The sequence below is a fragment of the Theropithecus gelada genome, chromosome 16, assembly GCF_003255815.1.
Source record: "Theropithecus gelada isolate Dixy chromosome 16, Tgel_1.0, whole genome shotgun sequence".
Taxonomy (NCBI): Eukaryota; Metazoa; Chordata; class Mammalia; order Primates; family Cercopithecidae; genus Theropithecus; species Theropithecus gelada.
In genome coordinates, this window is record NC_037684.1 from 6,458,488 (window position 1) to 6,476,109 (window position 17,622).

At 43.2% G+C, this 17,622-nt stretch overlaps 1 protein-coding gene across 1 annotated transcript in view; it reads left to right on the forward strand.

The window, feature by feature from the left end:
• Positions 1-6,461: 6,461 nt before the first annotated feature.
• The window catches only part of PSMD11 (proteasome 26S subunit, non-ATPase 11), a 41,596-nt gene continuing 30,435 nt past the window's right edge, over positions 6,462-17,622 (forward strand). Inside the window, exons 1-3 of the mRNA XM_025361458.1 lie at positions 6,462-7,117; positions 9,460-9,561; positions 17,024-17,148. Of these exons, the coding sequence (XP_025217243.1) occupies positions 7,027-7,117; positions 9,460-9,561; positions 17,024-17,148 (318 nt within the window). The 5' untranslated portion in view covers positions 6,462-7,026. The remainder of the gene's footprint in view (positions 7,118-9,459; positions 9,562-17,023; positions 17,149-17,622) is intronic.

Sequence of the window (17,622 nt, forward strand, 5' to 3'; positions counted from 1 at the left end):
CTGGGCGGCCACCCCTGCGGCTCCGTGCTGGCTGTCATAGCGCAAGCGGGAGGACCAAAAAATATGTTTTAAGTTGATGAACACTAAAGTCGAGTGAATGGGCTGGGCGCGATGGCTCACGCCTGTAATCCCAGCACTTTGGGAGGCCAAGGCGGGTGGATCACTTGAGGTTAGGAGTTTGAGACCAGCCTGGCCAACATGGTGAAAACCCGTTTCTACTAAAAATTAAAAAAAAAAACCTCAACAACAACAATAACAACAACAACAACAACAACAACAAAATAGGCATGGTGGCGTGTGCCTGTAGTACCAGCTGCTCAGGAGACTGAGGCCAGAGAATTGCTTGAAGCTGGGAGGCAGAGGTTACAGTGAGCCAAGATTGCGCCACTGCACTCCAGCCTGGGCAACAGAGCGAGACTCTGTCTGGAAAACAAAACAAGTTTAGCGGATGGATTAAGTAGCAGATTAGAACGAGTTGATGATATAATCTAGTAAACTATCAAATGAAATTAAGAAAATTCCTTGTAGTATGGAGAGACAAGGAGAGAGAAAACATAAAACATATGGAAAAGAGATGCAGATAGTCTTACACAGTCCAATAGAAATATAATATGAGATACATACATACATAATTTAAAATTTTCTAGTACCAACCTAACAAAGTAAAAAGAAACACATTAATCCAAAATATTTTTTCATCATGTAATATAAAATCATGAAGAAATATTTTATATTCTTTTTTTCCTACTGTCTTTGAAACCCAGTGTGTATTTTGCACTTACACCACATGCAGCTCAGTTTGAACTAACTAGTGTTCAACCGCCATATGCGGCTAGTGACTATTGTACTGGACAATGCAGATCTAACTTACATGTAATAAGATTTCCAAGAGAAAAGGGAGACAGAGAAGGCAATATTTGAAGAGATAATGACAGATAATTTTCCGGATTACTGGCAGGCGGGAATCCTGAGATTCAGGAAAGCTGGTGTGTCCTGATCAGGATGTACATATTTTGTCGTGAAGCTGATAAAAGCTGAAAACAAAAAATTTGTTAAAATTAACTAAGGGGAAAAGATAGATTACCTACAAAGGAAATTCAATTAGACTGAAGACAGTTTCCTTTAAAATGTTGACTGAAAAGTGACAATGTAGGAATTTTATACCCACTTGAACTATCAATAAAGGGTGAGGGTAAAATAAAGTCAAAGATGAGGTCATCACTAACAGACTTTCCCTAAGAGAGAACTGTAATACAACTCAAATACAATAAGGTGTCTGGAGGTCTAGGGAGATGTGGCAGTGTGTGAGAGAAGGGTTCCCCAAAAGAGATCAAAATATAATGTATATTTTCCTTGTTTTTTACTATTTTTCCCACTCTCCAGAGCTCGAATAGCAATGAATGTGTAGTTATTGAGTCAGTACTAGTGTAGAACTGCAAGCCTTAACTCCTTGTCACAGTGTTAGGGAAGCAGAAGCCTAGGAGAGCCAGAATAAGGCCATTTTAAAATCAACTCCATCTTTTTTTCTTTTTTGAGATGGAATTTCCCTCTTGTTACCCAGGCTGTGGTGCAGTGGCACAATCTCGGCTCACTGCAACCTCCACCTCCTGGGTTCAAGCGATTCTCCTGCCTCAGCCTCCTGGGTAGCTGGGATTACAGGCACCTGCCACCACACCCACACTACTTTTAGTAGAGATGGGGTTTTGCCATGTTGGCTAGGTTGGTCTCGAACTACTGACCTCAGGTGATCTGCCTGCCTCGGCCTCCCAAAGTGCTGGGATTACAGGTGTGAGCCACCTCGCCTGGCCAATCAACTCCATCTTAAAACTAGCAAGATACACCAGGCGTGGTGGCTCACGCCTGTAATCCCAGCATGTTGGGAGGCTGAGCTGGGCAGATCACCCGAGGTCAGGACTTCGAGACCAGCCTGGTCAACATGGCAAAACCCTGTCTTTACTAAAAATACAAAAATTAGGCCGGGTGTAGTGGTGCGCACCTTTAATCCCAGCTACTTGGGAGGCTGAGGCAGGAGAATCACTTGAACCTTGGAGGCGGAGGTTGCAGTGAGCCAAGATTGCACCACTGCACTCCAGCCTGGGTGACAGGAGCGAAACTCCATTTCAAAAAAAAAAAAAAAAAAAAAAAATTAGGTGTGGTGGCACATGCCTGTAATCCCAGCTACTTGGGAGACTGAGGCAGGAGAATTGCTTGAACCCAGAAGGCGGAGGTTGCAGTGAGCCGAGATCACGCCATTGCACTCCAGCCTGGGCAACAAGAGTGAGACTCCGGAAAAAAAAACAAAAAACAAAAAAAACAACTAGCAAGACACAGTCCTTGCTGGTCACAACCCACGGTCATAAGATGTTTATAGTTAAGGAAACAACCTAAAGATTACCTGCAAGGACAGGCTTCTACAAAAACAGAAAAGCCCAGATGTCCCAATACCCATCACAAGATTTGCTTTCAAGATAATTGTGCTTTTTTTCAAGATAGTTATGCTTTGATGTACTCACACCGTAGAGTGTCAAGGATAGGTTTCTTTAAATCAATACCATAATAAATTTGGTCATGCTGTCTGCCCATCCGCATATAGCACAGCTTAGTTTAGTCTTTGTATACATAAGATCCCTATAGAAGAAAAACTTAAAGACTGTGCGTTCCTCCACTTGCCTTCTGAGGACACTCTATTCTATAATGAAGTAGCTTTCAATAAACTATCTCTTCTCACTGCACTCTGATTCTCCTTGAATTCTTCCTGGTGGGAGAGCCAAGCACCTTCTCTTGGGTCTGGACCAAGACTCCTTTTTCCAGTAACAATAGGGTAGGAGACAGAGGAGAAGGAGGAGCATACATGCTTGTATTGGCAGGATACTACATCATAGTATTCCTCTATTTGCTCAACTTTGGGATACAAAATGTTTAGAAAGACCAGTGAACAATTAAGAGCTACATAGAAAAAGGAAATTGTTGTGGAATATACAGTAGCATAGGGAAGATTAGGGCTGTGTAGTGTGTTTGGGGGTGGCATGAGGACAGAAAGAAGCATGACAGGGAGGGGAGGGAGACAAGACTGAGGGTGAGGAAGCTTAAGATGGGAACTAGAACTGACAATTGATCACCACTCTATTACTATGAAAATTACCTACTGGGCCGGGTGCAGTGGCTCACGCCTGTAATCACAGCACTTTGGGAGGCCGAGGCCGGTGGATCACCTGAGGTCGGGAGTTTAAGACCAGCCTGGCCAACATGGAGTAACCCTGTCTCTACTAAAAATACAAAATCAGCCAGGTGTGGTGGCGGGCGCCTGTGATCCCAGCTACTCGGGAGGCTGAAGCAGGAGAATTGCTTGAACCTGCGAGGCGGAGGTTGCCGTGAGCTGAGATCAGGCCATTGCACTCCAGCCCAGTCAACAAGAGCGAAACTCCGTCTCAAAAAAAAAAAAAGGGGGTGGTGGGAATAGAACTGACAATTGATCACCACTCTATTACTATGAAGATTACCTATTAAAGATTCATTTAGCCTTCCAACTGGGCTCCCTGAGGAAGGGGAGCAGTAGGTGCTAATCCCAGCTAATTTAATCAGCAACTTAATTGCAATTTTAATGACTGCCACTGATTGAATACTTATATATGTGTCAGTCATAGCACTGAAGTGTTCTAGTATCTTTAAAAATGTAAACTTCAAAGCTGGGCTGGGCACAGTGGTGTGTATCTGTAGTTCCAGCTAGTTGGGAGACTAAGGCAGGAGGATGGCTTGAATCCAGGAGTTTGAATCTTGCCTTGGCAACATAGCAAGACCCTGTCTCTTAAAAAAAATAAATTTCAACAAATCTGTGAAGTAAAATTTTAAAATTGTGGTGAAATATGAATAACATCAAATTTATCATTTTAACCATTTAAAATTATACAGTTCTGGTCTGGTGCGGTGGCTCACTCATGTAATCCCAGCACTTTGGGAGGCCAAGGCAGGCAGATCACTTGAGGTCAGAAGTTCATGACCGGCCTGGCCAACATGGTGAAACCCTCTCTCTACTAAAAATACAAAAATTAGCAGATTGTGGTGGCGGGCACCTGTAGTCCCAGCTGCTCAGGAGGCTGAGGCACGAGAATTGCTTGAACCCAGGAGGCAGAGGTTACATTGAGCCGAGATCACACCACTGCACTCCAGCCCAGGTGACAATGTAAGACTTCATCTCAAAAAAAAAAAAAAAAAAAAAGTTCTGTGGCATTAAATACAGTCAAATTATTGTACAACCATTAAGTGAAATTGATTTTTAAAATAGTTTTACTGATGATCAAACTTTGTATCAGATAGTTTAAGTAATTTGACTGTTAGTTGGTAGCAGAGTGAAGATTGAGCTCCATGTTTGTCTGACTTCAAATTCTGTGCTCATTTTCTATAGCATATAGTCCTGCAACCTTTTGAAGGGAGATGAGATTCAAACACGTGAAATAGGCTGGGCGTAGTGGCTCATGCCTGTCATCCCAGCAGTTTGGGAGGTCAAGGTCGGGGGAATCCCTTGAGGCCGGGAGTTTGAGACCAGCCTGGGCAACATAGCAAGACCTTGTCTCTTAAAAAAAAAATCAGCTGGGCCAGGCGCAGTGGCTCATGCCTGTAATCCCAGCACTTTGGGAGGCCGAGACGGGCGGATCACGAGGTCAGGAGATCGAGACCATCCTGGCAAACAAGGTGAAACCTCATCTCTACTAAAAATACAAAAAATGAGCTGGGCGTGGTGGCGGGCGCCTGTAGTCCCAGCTACTCGGGAGGCTGAGGCAGGAGAATGGCATGAAGCCGGGAGGCGGAGCTTGCAGTGAGCCAAGATCGCGCCACTGCACTCTGAATAGGTTCCTTTAAGAAGGTCCTGGATGGTCTACCTTTTCAGCATCCTCTTGGCTCATAAGAACCTTACCATGTCAAACACAGGAGTGGAAGCTACCCTATTGTTGTCTTTTCTCCTGGTCCTATTGTAGAGTGTGCCAGCCAGCTTCCCTAATTCATAATTCTGCAGGCTAGAAGTGGGTGACCATCTTCATGAGTGTGCACACATGCCAAATTCCTCAAGAGACATGTCTAGTTCATCTCAAAACTTTCACCATGATGATCATACAGGGATGGGCTCATAAGTTTCCACAGTCAGCAAGACTCACTAGCTTGGGAGAAAGATCTGGCAGACACTCCTAGTCTTTTACAGTGGGGGTCCCTAACCCTGGGCCAAGGACCACTACTGGTCAGTGGCATGTTAGGAACCAGGCCGCCCAGCAAGAGGTGAGTGGCTGGGGAACCAGCATTACGCCTGAGCTTCGCCCCCTGTCAGATCAGCTGCAACATTAGATTCTCATAGGAGGCAAACCCTATTGTGAACTGAGCATACCAGGGATTTAGGTTGCCTGCTTCTTATGAGAATCTAATGCCTGATGATCTGAGGTGGACCAGTTTCATCCCGAAACCATCCCCCCTCCTCACATCTGTGGAAAAACTGTCTTCCACCAAACTGGTCCCTGGTGCCAGAAATGTTGGAGTTTGCTGTTTTATGGTTCCCCCTCTTTGTAGTGAGGCCAGCAATCTATCCTCTCCTATGATTTCTTCTAAAGCCTCCCACCTCAGCCTCCCAAGTAGCTGAGACTACAGGCGTGCACCACCATGCCTGGCTAATTTTTGTATTTTTAGTAGAGGTGGGGGATTTCTCTATGTTGCCCAGGCTGGTCTTGAACTCCTGGGCTCAAGCGATCTGCCCACCTTGCCCTCCCAAAGTGCTGGGATTACAGGCGTGAGCCACCGCATCCTGCTAGAAGCCACTTAATCCAACTCTCCATCAAAGTCATGAATACTGTTTACAACAACCTGATGAGATGTCATCTACTTTTCACGTGAACACACCCAGGAATTAGGAGGGCATTCCTTAACCGGCAGCTCTCAGCTCTCCCAATCAGGATTTGAGCTTCACCAAATAACTCAAACCCCCTGTTTCCTCACATACTAAAGGGGAGTAAATATCTTCTTTACAGAACATCGTTGGGAGAATAAAAGGAGATAGAGGAATATAAATGGCCTAATCCACTTACAGAAGAGCGTGTGCAATGTTAGTCCCCTTTATGCGTCCTTTTATGGGACAGCACATTCCATTTTTGGATCGTCATCACCTAGAGAAAGGTCTTCCTTATACCGAATTGTCTTTGTACCCTTTTAGCACCTTTCTTAAGTTTAACCCTAAGTGGTCTCATAGAATGTCATTTTTCCGTCCACACGACGTCTTCACTGATATCTGTGACTTTAGTTGAAGGGACTGAAGATATTAGGAAGAATAATTCAATTTCTCTTTTTCTTTCTTCCTTTTTTTTTTTTTTTTTTTTTTGAGCTGGGGAGCTGGGTGAGGCTTCTGTGGATTCCCAAGAGGTGTTTGTGGCGTGAATGGAGCAAAGGTGATGTTTCATTTCATCACGTCCAGCACTGTCCCAAGGTTAAGTGGGCGCGTGAGAAGGACAGTTTTCTCCGGTTCTGGCGGGTTTGCCCTCCTGCCGGCTAGCGTTCTGCGGGAGTCAAGCCTGGAAACCGTGTGTGCGGCGTACAGGCGTCAGACACTGGAACGCATTCGAATGGTGCTATTCTTTGTCTGCCACATAGCGAGCACTTTATAAGGTCACTTATAGTCCTGAATGAATGGTTAAATCGTGGAAGCCGCAAAGAAAGCCACACAGCTTTGACTGAAGACCTAGCCCGGTACTGAAGAATCCCTCTCAGGGGTGCGCGAGCGGGGCCGGAATCAAGAAGCCTCTTTTGGGGTGGGCCGCGACCGATCTTGAGCTCCCACTGCGGGGCACCGCCTCTTTTCCTCGCCGGCCGCCCGCTAGGCGGCGCTGGGGAGCTTGCAGCCCACGGGCGAGGCGCTCCGAGAGACTACAACTCCCGGAGTGCTCTGGGAACGGAGTCGCGGGAGCTACAGGCGGAGGGACGCGAGGGCGGGCTTTCCGGGTGTGTGTTTCCGGCGTCGGCGGCCGCGGCCGGGGACGGTGTGAGAGCGGTAAGATGGCGGCGGCGGCAGTGGTGGAGTTCCAGAGAGCCCAGTCTCTGCTCAGCACCGACCGGGAGGCCTCCATCGACATCCTCCACTCCATCGGTAAAGGTCGCCGCGCCGTCTCCCCGGCCCCGCCGGCCCAGCTCGGCTTATGTCGGTCGGCGGCAGCGGAGAGGGGCCGGGCTAGCCGGCTGTGGTGCTGCTGACTCACTGTGTGTGTGAGGGGGGCCGGGCCGGGGGCGCAGGCCGCTCGGAGCTCCCCAGAGCCCCCCGGGTCTCACTCTTGTGGGAGGGCTTGAGGCAATCCCCAGGTCCCCTCGCCGGCTGCTGACTCACGGGGGGCTCAGCGTAGGGTGGGAGAGTGGGCCGAGCCGGGCCCCCACCCCTCCCTAGCTGTGTCCCCGGCTCTGGCCCGCACGAGCTGGTCTGGGACCCGGAGTAGTGCCGGCCGGCGTGCTTGTCACGGACTGGTCCTAGAGTCTCTAGTTGAAAGGCCTTGGCGAAACCAGCTCAGGACAGGCATTTCCCGCCGTTGTAATCAGCACAGTCTGCTCCGGGTGGGAGCGCGAGCGCTTGCTCTTCTCTGGGAGTTTCCTTCCACGGGACGCTGGGAGCTGCTACTCCCCAGCCCCACGGCGGAAAGCTCCACTAAGAGGAGGGTCTCTTTCAGAATGTGGGAAATTCAGGGGTGACACACACCTCAGGTTTGGTTTGTGGAGGTGGCCGAGACGCTCATCTGCCCTGTGTAGGGTGTAAGAGTGAGGTGTTGGAGCGGGACCGCCGGGCTAGAGGAGGTGACTAATCTTTCCAGACTCCCTGTAGGGATTGGAAGTGAGTTAAGGGAGTTAGTTGTCAGCCGCAGAGTTCAGGGAATTCTTTGGAACGGGTCGGCTGCATGTTGCCGGAAAAATTAAAATTTTCTTAGCATTGTAATATGATGGTCTTACACCTGCACACAACAGGAAAACTGAAATGACAACCCCAGCCAGTCACTTCCTGCAGCTTTCTGTTGGGATTCAAGTGTGAACAGAAATTTATGACAGAGGAAGACTTAAATGTTCACTCATAAAGGATTCAATTAGGGCTTGGACCAGCTCTTCACTGTACATGTAATGGGATCTTTTTAGTGTAGCTTGGGAAGATTTGAATTAGCTCAACAAGTAGTATGAGAATGCACCTGTATGTGGGACTTGCAAGATGTTGGCATTTGACATAGTGTGTTGAATTTTGGTATTCCAGACCTGCACGGAGAAAGGACAATGACAAGATCTTGATACTTTATCATTGGGGATACTAGAGAAGGAGAGGAGGTGGGCGTCAAGATGTATCTTTGAACGATATTGGTAAAAGGTGTTTCTTTTGAAAAGTTCTGATCTTGACTTAGGTCAGTTGCTTCTACGGAACCAGAGTCATCTCATTCACCGTTACATGGGTATTTTATTCTGAGTACACATTATTATTTAGAACTAATGTGAGGAGCATAAATTTTAATTGTCTGTGGCTAGTGCCTAATATTTTGTCTTTCATAAAGTAGAAATTATGTTAAACATTACAATTAGAGTATTTCCTGTTGGCCCACTATTCTAGGGGAGAGTTCCCTGAAAGCTTCACTGTTAGAGCAAGCTTGAGTCATCATGGTTGACGGCCTTACTTTTTCTGGACTCCATCATGGAGTATCAAAATCTTGGTTTTTGTCAAGTCATGATGCTTTCTTTGTAAGAGTAGTGGTAACCAGTGATGATCACTACAAACTTGGAGAGGCTATTCCATGCTTGCATGTTAAAATAGTTATTAGCTGTTGAAAATAGGACAGATAGCACAAAGTTATTTTAACAGACCTCAGTGCATTAAAAAGCAGCAGTCTCTCCTAAGTGTAGCTGTGCAGGATCACACTGGGGCTTTGATAGGGTTGTTTTTCTTGAATGGCTTTATAGACCTGCTTATCCCTAACACACCCATCAGCTGAGGCTTTGCACAGACATAAAGTTTATTGAAAGGCTTTTGACTTACAGGCATCAATAACTTGGTCAATTGATTTTGGTTTGTGGCATAAATGCACAGGCATGTTTAGTATCTTCACATAACATAGTGACTGGCATAGATCTTGGCACCATAAGTATGAATGATTTGTTTTGTTTTAATTTTGCTTTAACCAAGTGACCACAACGGAAACTTAGTGTATATAGGTAAGCAAAAATCTGGTGGGTAGAATGAAAAGGCACATTTAAAATCAAAGAGAAGAATCCTGTTTTTTATGATTTACATGGAACATATTCTATGTATATATTATCTTTTTTTTTCCTGACTTAGAGTTTTTTTTAACTCTAGAATTTGTCTTTTGGTAAATATGTTTGAGTTTGTAATGGATCTTATGAGGGTGAAATTTCCCTCAGTCTTCATTTTTTGGTAAGAATTTTAAGAGGGTTTGCATTTTCCTCTCCTAGTGAAGCGTGACATTCAGGAAAACGATGAGGAGGCAGTGCAAGTCAAAGAGCAGAGCATCCTGGAACTGGGATCTCTCCTGGCAAAGACTGGACAAGCTGCAGGTAAGTGCTACACATGGATTGTACCTGAAATGCTGAGTGAAATTCCCGTCTTTTGTTGGAGTGAAGAATCATGGGACTGATCCACAAACTGAATTCAACTTTATTTTCTTGGCAACTTGTTGAGTTTCAGTTTTTTACCAGGCAATTAAGTGGCCTTTAAACTCAGTTCTTTCATGGTAGTTTAGTTTTGCAAATGAGAGACAATCTTATTTTTGTTGGGATATAGTGATTTCTGATTTGTTTCTGGTTTTTGAATTCTCACTGTATTCCCTCACATAGAGGCAGCAACAGTCTTCAATAATTTCACTGAGCAACTCTGATGTATTTAAGATAGATAACAACTTTAAGCGCCAGATTCAAAAATGACAAAGGATTTTGTATACAAGTGACTCACTGTCGTTTTTTTCTGATTGATTAAGAATAAGAATAAGACATTAAATGGAGTCTTCCTAAGACTTCTCCATTTGTACCTAGGACTTTGTGCACATCATTGCTCAGACATTCTAGTTGTAATTAAACCATTGACTGATTAGATTTGACATAATATTCTGATGATGGGTGTGTCCTTGGAATGAGAAGGGAGTCCTTTTGATCAGGAAGGACCTTTTACCAGTAAAGTAGTAATAGTATTTAAAGAGAAGTCTGTTTAACTTCAAATGGGTGGTTTTTGTTAAGTTTAAAGTGAATTTAGAGCTCATTTGATTAAATTGGATTAAGATCTGTTAAGTGACCTCATGAGTTATTTCCCCTAAAATTATGTTGTTCAAGAGAATAATGGGGGTTAGTTGGCACAACTTCTTGAACTTGAGAGCTAAAGATGTTTTTCTTATTTCGAAACGGGGTCTCGCTGTGTCACCTAGGCTGGAGTGCAGTGGCGCGATCTGGGCTCACTGCAACCTCTGCCCCTTGGGTTCAAGCGATTCTCCTGCCTCAGCCTCTGGAATAGCTGGAATTACAGGCGTGCGCTACCACGCCTGGCTAATTTTTGTATTTTTAGTAGGGACGGGGTTTCACTGTGTTCATCAGGCTGGTCTCGAACTCCTGACCTCATGATCCACCCACCTTGGCCTCCCAAAGTGCTGGGATTCCAGGCGTGAGCCATTGTGCCCAGCCAGTGATTTTTTTTCAATTAAAGATCACTAACTTCTTATTAGGCGCAGTCTATAGAGCTGAATAAAGATGTATGAAATTGTGAGGATGTGTTTACATGGGCCTTATATCTTACTTAAAACATCGTTAAGTAGCTATAAGAAGAACCATACGTAATGGTTTTTGATTGCTATGAACTCTTTTTTTTTTATTATTATTTTTTTTGAGACGGAGTTTTGCTCTTGTTGCCCAGGCTGGAGTGCAAATGGTGCGATCTCGGCTCACTGCAACCTCCGCCTCCCAGGTTCAAGTGATTCTCCTACCTCAGCCTCCCGAGTAGCTGGGATTGCCAGCATGCGCCACTATGCCTGGCTAATTTTGTATTTTTTTTTAGTAGAGGTGAGGTTTCACCATGTTGGTCATGCTGGTCTCGAACTCCTAACCTCAGGTGATCTACCTACCTCGGCCTCCCAAAATGATGGGATTACTGGTGTAAGCCACGGTGCCTGGCCAACTGGTTACTCTTTTAAACACATACATGGTTTAAGTTAATTGAATCCTTGAAACAACTTGAAGTAGGTGCTGTTATCCATTTTACACATGGAGGATACTGAGCACAGAAAAGTTAAATAACTTACCAAAGCTCATTCAACTAATAACTGGTAGACCTAGGATTTGAACTCATGTAGTCTTACTTCAGAGCCCATATAGCCACATGACATCATGGTTATTATTGCTTTCCTGTAACTGTCTACTTCTGAATTATCATTGGTGGGTGGTGTCTTTTCATCTTAGACTGACTTCCCTCCTATTTAACGTACATATGGATTCCAGTTGTCTGTCAGTTAATTTGAGCTTGATAATCAAATTATCAAGAACAGTTTCGATAATCACTCCATGCAAAATATAGTAAGGTAATTTTTCTGAATTATAAAGCCAACAGAAGTGATGTGAAAATTTTTTTGTTGTTAGCCAGGCGTGGTGGCTCATATCTGTAATCCTGGCACTTTGGCAGGCTGAGGAAGGAGGATCCCTTGAGTCCAGGAATTTGAGACCAGCTCTGGCAACATAGTGAGACCCCGTCTCTACAAAAAATAGAAAAATTAGCTGAGTGTGGTATTATGTGGCTGTAGTACCAGCTACTCTGGAGGCTGAGGTGGGAGGATTGCTTGAGCCGAGGAGGTTGAGGCTGTAGTGAGCTGTCGTCACACCGCTATGCTTCAGCCTGGGTGACAGAGCAAGACCTTGCCTCAAAAAAAGATTTTTTTGTTGTTGAGATATCCAAATTTCTACTTTCCTCCAGTGGCATGAATTAAGAACAGTGTGTGGTATATAGTCAACACTTCAGTAATTTTCATCCAAAAATATTACTGTTTTGCTTGAAATTCCTATTTTATATGTATTCTCCCCTTGTTTCTTGCCCTGCCTTGTGACTTGAGAAGTTTAGAAGTGTACTGCTAAACCTGTTGGAATTTAATAGATGAATTATAAGAACTTTCAAAAACATTTCCATGTTACTTACTGTTTTCTAAGAAAGTTTGATGAGTACAGGTGTACACAATGGGAACTCTAAGGAAGTGTTAAGGCCTACATATATTTAGCTGTCTTTGCTATTATTGATGGATAGGTTTGTATTGTTTGCTCCCTGAGAATAGAAAGTATGTCTGTTCCATTAATGTCCAGTTTTGTTTTTTATGCATTTAATAAGTGCATAGCATTATGCTAAGTATTCTACTCAAAAATTTAAGATAGGATCCCTGGCCAATAACAATCACTTGGGGATTACCGAAAAAAACAATGTCTGATGTGTAATTGTAATTGTAAGTAGTGTTAATAGTGTTGAGCATCATCAGACATGATGCCTAGGCTCAGGATTTCATAGCCTAAAACTTTTCAAAGGAATCTGTTGAGTTCTGTGAGGGTTTTTTTTTTTTTTTTTTTTTGAGACAGAGTCTTGCTTTGTTGCCCAGGCTGGTGTGGAGTGCAGTGGCGCGATCTCGGCTCAACCTCCTGGGTTCAAGTGATTCTCCTGCCTCAGCCTCCCAAGTAGCTGGAACTACAGGCGCCCACCACCACACCCAGTTAATTTTTGTATTTTTAGTAGAGGTGGGGTTTTATCATGTTGGCCAGGCTGGTCTCGGGCTCCTGACCTCAAGTGATCCACCCACCTTGGTCTTCCAAAGTGTTATGATTATAGGCATGAGCCACCATGCCCGGCCTTTTTTTTTTTTTTGAGACCGAGTTTCACTCTGTTGTCCAGGCTGGAGTGCAGTGATGCGATCTCAGCTCACTGCAACTTCTACCTCCTGGGTTCAAGCGATTCTTGTGCCTCAGCTTCCCCAAGTAGCTGGGACTAGAGGCGTGAGCCACCACGCTCGGCTAATTTTTTTTTTTTCCTTTTAGTAGAAAAGAGGTTGCACCATGTTGGCCAGGCTGGTCTTGAACTGCTGACCTCAGTTGATCCACCCGCCTCGGCCTCCCAAAGTGCTGGGATTCCAGGTGTGAGCCACTGACAAGGAAATTCTGGTCACATAATTACAAATAATCCCAGTAAGAATAGGAGGAAGTCAGTATGATTTTATGGGACTTAAAAAAAAATTATCTCAGTATGTATGAAAATGGAAAGAAACAGGAAATACAAACAAGAATGAATATAAAACAGTAGTAGACTAAAACAGATGATGAACTAAGTCTGAAAAATGGCAGCTGGGCATAGTAGCTCACACCTGTAATCCCAGGACTTTGGGAAGCTGAGGTGGGAGGATTGCTTGAGACCAGGAGTTAGAGACCAGTTTGAACCGCATAGTGAAGATGCTATCTCTGTTAAATTTTTTTTTTTAAAATAGCAGCATGGATAACATAAGGAGACCTCATATCTACAAAAAAATTAAAAAATTGACTGGGTGTGGTGGTGCATTCCTGTGTCCCAGGTACTTGGGAAACAGAGACAGGAGGATCACTAGAGCCTGGGAAGTCAAGGCTGCAGTGAGCCACAATTGTGCCATTGTACTACAGCCTGGATGACTGAGTGAGACTCTTTCTCAAAAAAAAAAAAAAAAAAAAAAGAAAAATGCAGGAGGACAACTAAGAGATCATTTGCTTCTCTCTTGGGGTAAGAAGAATAACACTCAGTGCTTACAGAAAATATTGTAATGCTAGCAGGTGTTAGAAAGGCAGACTGCTTAGCTCATGTTTCACTTCTGCCTTTTCTAGGAAGGAAAATGATTTTCAAACTGAAAGACAGAAATAGGTGAGAGAAGACAGAGCAGATAGTCTCTGTAAATAAGTTCAGGTCTCTAGGCTCTAACAGTTTCTTTTATTATCAAAAAAATAGTTCTAGCAGATGTAACTATAGAGCCATTTATTATTCTGAGAAAAATCATGGAGAGGTATAAGGAAACTGAGGCAAATATTATCCTGCCTTTCAAGAGGATAATGCAAAGAATAGATGTATTCACTGTGTGCTGCACATTGAAATAAATTAAAAATAAAGAATAGACACTATACATGGTCATTAGTGGTAGAGTTCTGGGACAGATTATTTGATAAGGAGATAGTAATCTCTTAAAAACAGTGGATTTATTGTGAACAGATTATTCCAAATTCACCTTAGTTCTCTCTATTTGTTTTGTTTTGTTTTGTTTTTTTGAGACAGAGTCTCACTTTGTCACCCAAGCTGGAGTGCAGTGGCACAATCTTGGCTCACTGCAGCCTCGACCTGGGCTCAAGCAATGCTCTTGCCTCAGTCCCCCAAGTAACTGGGACTATAGACCCACACCACCATGCCTGGCTAATTTTTTGTAGAGTGGGGGTTTTGCGATGTTGCCCAGGCTGGTCTTGAACTCCTGAGCTCAAGCAGTCTGCCCGCCTTGGCCTTCTAAAGTGCTAGGATTATAGGTGTGAGCCACTGCACCCAGCCTAGTTCTCTTTTTCGTTAGCTTTATCAGACCCATAGATTTTCAGGGGTCTGTGTGCCACCTGTTTTTGTAAATAAAGTTTTATTGGAACAAAGTCGTGCCCATTTGTTTCCCCATTGTGTGTCACTGAGTGAGTTCAGGACCTGCTACTAAGACCATATAACCTGAAAAGCCAAAAAAATTTACTGTCTGGTCCTTCACAGAAAAAGTTTGCCAGCCTCTGGATTAGAGGAATGATATAGACTACATATCTGATGTAAGCAGGATAGTTGAACATTTGCCATAATATTAATATCAAAGGTACAGGTTATGAATTTACAATGGGCTGAGTAACTGTATCCAAAACATGTTAATAAATGGATCATTTGTCAACCTGAAGGGAAGTCTTCAGGCATTGTGTCATGAAGATCTGTCCTTGTTTTTCTGGTCAGCATCTGGAATCATGGTTAAAGCCATTTCAGAAGGCATGCTTATTTTTGTAGATGACTCAGTACAGTTAGAAGACAGAATTAAAATTCACAGTTATTGCCAAAGCCAGGAAGATTAAATTCAGTTGTGATAAGGATTAAGTTATATACTTAAAGTATTTTTCAAAACAGAGGAAGTTGGGGGAATTACCTGTTTTGACAGTAGTCTATTAAAAAGGACTTTAATGGACTCAGTCTGAACAAAGAGAGGTGTTAGAAAAAGCAAAACATGCTCTCTTATGTTACATATCATGGCCTCCTGGTCTAGTCTACTGTCAGACCCTACCTGGAGCAATTGTTTTCATTTCTGGGTACCACAAAATACCACAGGTAGTACCTTTAGAAAGTAGAGTTTGTTCAGAGGAGAGCAACTAAGTTATCTAGAAACAAGGACTTTGGAGGAACAGTTGAAATAGCCAAAGATGTTAAGCTTGGATAAAGGGAAAATTAGGGAAATGTAAATGATAATTACCTTTAAGTATTTAAAGCCATATGAAAGAAGGTATAGATTTCTGTTTTGTGTTTCAAAAAGGAATAATTTGTTTTGGTCAACATTAGAATAGGCTGCTTTGTGAACATTTCTGTGACTAGAAATCATTCAGAATTGTTCAGGCACAGGAGGAAATTCTGTGGGAGAAGGGACATTGCTCCGGACTACTTTAAAAAAGCTATCATTACATAATATAATTGAAATAAATGCAAAAGGAATTTGAGGGGGAGAATCACTGTAGACTGGAGTTACATGGAAAACTCAATAGGACTTCAGATGGACCTAAAAGGATATATAAGATTTATATAGGCTGAGAAGATGGCAAGACATTTCAGATGGGATTATGGCATTAGTGCCTCTTGAAAGCAGGAGTATATGCTGTAGTCTTGTGCAGAGGCGAATGAGGTGGCAGAATGACAAAAAGTTTTAAACATTGGGAATCAAAGGTCATTACTGGGGAGTGAAGGGAAAAGATGAACTTTTCTACTCTATATCAAGTTCTTAAGTGCCTGACACAGTCCCATGCATTCTCTGACTATTCAGGCAGATGAGGATTTCAGGGCCTTGAATTAGCATTCTCTGGAGGGTGAGGTTTGCTTGCCCTGAATTAGAGTTCTCAGGAGGGTGAGTCTGCAATTGGAGAATATTAAAGAGGCAGTGGCACTAAAGTAATTTTAACCTACATTCCAAAAATACCTCATTAGCTGTTTAGTTGAAACATTCTCTAATTTTTACTATTTAACAAGCATATCTCTAGTTTATTGTTTAGAAAGATGTTTCTTTAGAGTTCGTATACTGCCCTCTTCTAGAAAGTGGGGGAAAAGCTCTATGATGGATCCCTTTTTTGGTCATAGTTTAAGACTTAGGTTTTGAAGATTAATGAGGAATTTAAAAGAGATATAGTAGCACTTTAAGGGCAAAACACTCTTCTATGTGAAAAGTTTATCCAGAAGAGTGCCAGGGAAGTGATATTGCAGAAAGGCTAAACTGGGGAGCACTGCAGAAAGACATGAAAAAGGAATCTGGAGTGGGAAATCTCTTGTCTGTTTAAGGGGAACAGCTGAAGCAGACTTGGAAATTAGAAAAAAATTACTTGTATAACCTGATCATATTTGTTGGTTGTGAGGAAGTAATTTTGTGAAGGTGGCAGGGACACAGCATATTTCATGTTCTAGAAAACTGCTTTTTGAGATTATGAATACTTGGCTGTTTATCTTTCATTAAGATGGATAAATGAAGCAGAGACATGAGCTTTTCTTGGAACTTCATAGTAATCCAGTGGCTGAGTAGGTAACAGAATGCAAATTTGGTATATGATGTTAACGTATTTTTGCTACTCTGCTATTTGCTAGGAATGCTTTAAACTCCTAGTAAGTTTCATTTAGACTGATTCCAGTGATGTAAGTACTGATTTTTATGACATTCGGTCAATTTCTTAAGTGGGTATTTTGTCTCAAATGTTGATGTTTACTTCTCTTTTTGAACTGCCTTTCATACAGAGCTTGGGGGACTCCTGAAGTATGTACGACCCTTCTTGAATTCCATCAGCAAGGCTAAAGCAGCTCGCCTAGTCCGATCTCTTCTTGATCTGTTTCTTGATATGGAAGCAGCTACAGGGCAGGAGGTAAGTGATACTAATGACAGAAAGTAGACGATATGGAGAAAAGTTTGTTTCCATGAAAGAAATGCCTGCCTGCACTTTAGTACTAATGTGGAAGGGAAAGCTGGGAGGACAGCACAGGACTTATCATGTTAGTTTCTCTTTGTTACAGGGCATTTGATACTTTGGGTCTGTTCCATGCTTTGCTTTGTAAGTGGAGATTGTCAGTGGTCCCTGGAATCCTCATTACATCAGGGTCACAAACTGATTCTTGTCTTTGAGGTATTGTATTGCCACACCTTTGTAATGTTTTCTGTGTCTGTGGTACCTTTCATCTCGTGTCACAAAGCTCCTTCTGAGCACTAATTAAGTCTTGTGGTATTCCTTCTTAGCATGTTTTGTACTGCGTATATACCTTTATTGAGGGGTGAGCATCCATCCGTTTGTGTCTCATTGTGCAGAAGTGACTCTGGTGTTCCTGTGCGTGTCCCACAAGTT